Source organism: Acanthisitta chloris, unplaced genomic scaffold (genome assembly GCF_000695815.1).
Source record: "Acanthisitta chloris isolate BGI_N310 unplaced genomic scaffold, ASM69581v1 scaffold37750, whole genome shotgun sequence".
Taxonomy (NCBI): Eukaryota; Metazoa; Chordata; class Aves; order Passeriformes; family Acanthisittidae; genus Acanthisitta; species Acanthisitta chloris.
This window is the reverse complement of record NW_008651754.1, coordinates 1-3341: the sequence shown is the minus strand read 5'-3', so window position 1 is coordinate 3341 and position 3341 is coordinate 1. Positions and strand designations below refer to the sequence as shown.

Genomic DNA, 3341 nt, shown 5'->3' with positions numbered 1-3341 from the left:
TCTGTTGGTAAAAATAGCTTTCTCAAGGTCATTGGAAAACTTCTAAGTGAGAGATGGGGTACAATCACATCCAGGTTTCCAGGAGAGTGTACAGGGCAAAGATCATTAAAAACTAGGTTAAAGTCTGAGTAAGAGCTGCTAAGTTTCACTGAGCTGTTTCGGATGCGTGCCTGCCTCCTCTGGACCTCACTGCATCCCAGCTGGAGCATGTTTTGAAAGCTGCTTTCCATACAGGCCTCGCCAAATTCCCAAGCAGAAGTAAAACAGAATAGTATTGCGTTGAATAGGCTCAGTGAAACCTGCTAAGTCCTGAAACTCTTGGAGGAGTGGGTGGCTGAAGACACTTGAGGTGCTAACAAATGGGGTAAGGCTTGTGAGAGAGTGCTTTGGAGTTGGCTTCAGATGGTTGGGTCTCTCCTGTTGAAGAGGAGAGTTGTATAAGCTGCAGTGGTTTCTCTGCGTTGCCAAACATTGCCTCACTTGCCTCTGGAGTATCAATGCTGAAGAACTAAAACATGAGCATATATTTGCTCATTTTCTTTTCCTGTCTTTTCTCTAACAGCTGTAAGCTGCTTGAAACGGTGCTTTTAAGAGAAACATCTCAGCAAAACGTGCTTTGTAATGGGTTTACAGGGAGTTGATTCGGGTTGAGAAAACGTGGTTGTCTACTTGTAGTTTAAAAGCTTTCAAGGTGGTGGATAGGCACCCAGCCCCTTGACTCATAACTTAATGACCAGGTTTCCCTGTGTAAACCACTCCTGAGTAACCTACTCGTTGTTGCATGGTCTCTATGCCATGTCCTGTCTCCTCAGGCTACTTGGTGTATTTCACAAGACCCATGACCATGCACCGTGCAGTGTCCCCGATGGAGCCCACACCCAGGTGAGTACCCTGTGTGGCATTTGGAGTGTGCTGGTATCAGGGGCAGGAAAGCAGGAGAATGTCAGATCCTCCTACAGACCTCTAGGGTTAGCTGTGCTCTTGGGACAGAGCCTGATCCCTTACATTCCTGGGCCTCAACAGAGACTCCTTTCAAGACACTGGAACACTAGCAGCTTGGGTTAATGGAGATGTCAGTGTGAGCCTGTAGCATGTTTCAGTGGGTGAAAACCCCTGAAAGTGTGTTACCTTTTTTCCAGGTCCCTGTCAGCTCTCTCAGCTTACCATAGTGGCCTCATTACTCCGATGAAGATCCGCACAGAGACTCCAGGCAACCTGCGTTTGTACAGTGGGAGTCCCACACGCAGCGAGAAGGAGCAGGTCTCCATCAGCTCCTTCTACTACAAAGAGAGGGTAAGTGCCAGACCAAAACACTTTTCCTAACACTTCTTTTTTTGTGATTTGTTTTCCTTTCATTTGGCATTGCTAGTTACAGAAGCTTCATATTCCTCTCAAGAAGGCATCTTTTTACAGGCAGCTCTGTAAAAATGTCAAACGGATTTATCTCCTGTTAGTAAGTTCTTTACTGATCCTCTCTAGCATTTGACCTGCTTATTTTGATGTTTCTTTACACTGACCATCACAGCTTCCTCCAGTGCATTACACTGTCTCCCTTTGCATTATGTAGGGTTAAAATGTCACACTTTAAGAAGTTGTAGTCTCCAGATAATTACGTGTAGACAACCCTTGCTGTTCTGGGTACTCCCTGACATGTATAACTGCAAAGGGTTGTGGCTCTACTGCCAACCACTACTGGATTATGGGATATAGTTGGTTATTTCTATTTCAGGTGTCTCTTTCAGGGATATGTGCCACTTTGGACCTTATGTTTTTTAAACAAAAGTCATTCCTACATGATTCTCTGAACATCTTCCAATCCACATGCATCTGTTTTAGGTGTAGGTTTTGCTGTCATTGCTGTTTGCAAGAAAGCTTTGGAGAAGAGTGGGATTATTAACTTCTGGGACACAGTGGGTGAAAAAGACCTGTTGTAATTGTAGGGTGCCCACAGGGTAGTTGTGAAGCAGCTGTGAGGTCCTGATGTGTCTGGAGCAGATGCTGTGGGAATAATAGGCTGAACAGGTTGCTCAGAAACAAACTCTGCTTTAGCAGGGGGTGAAGTGTCTTGTAAAAATGTTGTAAGCTGCCACCAAGAGCCTGAGAATTTGAGGCATTTCAGTTCTTTGTGCACTGTCCACGCAGGGAGCACTAATCTGCTGCAGCAGTGGAGAGCTTCCAGGTACCCCAAGGAAAACCAAGAGCTATCTGCACACCACTGCACTGGAGCTTAGGAACACCTGTCCTGGGAGCAGAGGGAAAGTGAGAGCCTTGAGCTCTCATCCTTCCTGGGCACTGAAAGAGGTCTTGTTTTTCTAGTGGTGCTGGACATGACAGCCAACCCCTCTGGGACTGTGTCCTGCTTACATGTTAGTCATTACACCTACCAGCTGTGGGGAGAGGCTCTGTCCCCAGTGCAGAATTTGCATCCATACAGACTCAGAGCCCCCATTGTGAGTTTTTTTTGACCCACACAAACTTTTTTCTTGGATGAAAAGAGAAAATGGTGCTGCCTGGTACAAGAATTACAGCCTGTTCTAGTCTTTGCAGGAGGGTTTATTTAAAGAGCTACCTCTGTCCTCTGCAGCGTGCTTGTCTCCGACACACAGCTCTCTATGATGACAGACAAGGCTAAAAATAACATGTGGAAGCAGCTTGGTGCAATTTCATGTGACCTATCTCCCCAGCCCTTGTATTGATGGTGACAAGATTTTTGTCATGGGGTAAAAAAATCAAGAGAACAAAGTAGGTGTGTAGCCAAGTCTGCTGAAAGCCAGAGGAAATTCCTGTGTTCCCCTTCCCCCTGCCAAGCTCTCTCATGCTGGAGGAGATGCAAGGACCCTAGCAGGGAGCTGCAGATGAAATAGAAGTTTTTTGGGATTTTTTTTTTTAAACTATCTCCCTTCAGCAAAGGTTTTCTGATTCTTCAGGAGCTGATGTCATGGCCTTTGTTAGATCAATGCTACATATTTTTATGTCATTTCATTGTGAAGATTTTTAAAACCTCAGACTCTGAGTCTAGATAGCTCATGGCTCTGAAGCTTGGATTTCTTGTTTGCATTAAATGACAGTTCAAATTTTGTGCATTAAACTCTGATGTTAGATAACTTCAGTCCCAAAACTGAATTTTTCAGTGATAACCAAGTATTTAAATCCCATGTAGTAACCATTGGCATCACTACCATTAGTGAACAAGTGGAATTTGCCCATTGCTAGACAGGAAAGATGTCATGTTCCCATACAGGCAAGGGAGCTGCTGATTCCAGCAGAGAGCTCCTTAGTAAACCAAAATGAAACTAAATCTGGCACTGAGCCTTTCTGTGCTGACTTAAATGTGTGTGTGT

The 3341-nt window shown here is 44.9% G+C and overlaps 1 protein-coding gene across 1 annotated transcript in view; it reads left to right on the top strand.

Annotated features, from left to right (window-relative positions):
- WDR59 (WD repeat domain 59) overlaps positions 1-1293 on the top strand; it is a gene marked incomplete at its 3' end in the record, with an annotated part of 25947 nt that extends 24654 nt beyond the window's left edge. The window contains exons 16-17 of the mRNA XM_009074522.1: positions 813-882; positions 1140-1293. Coding sequence (XP_009072770.1) covers positions 813-882; positions 1140-1293 — 224 coding nt within the window. The remainder of the gene's footprint in view (positions 1-812; positions 883-1139) is intronic.
- Positions 1294-3341: the final 2048 nt, after the last annotated feature.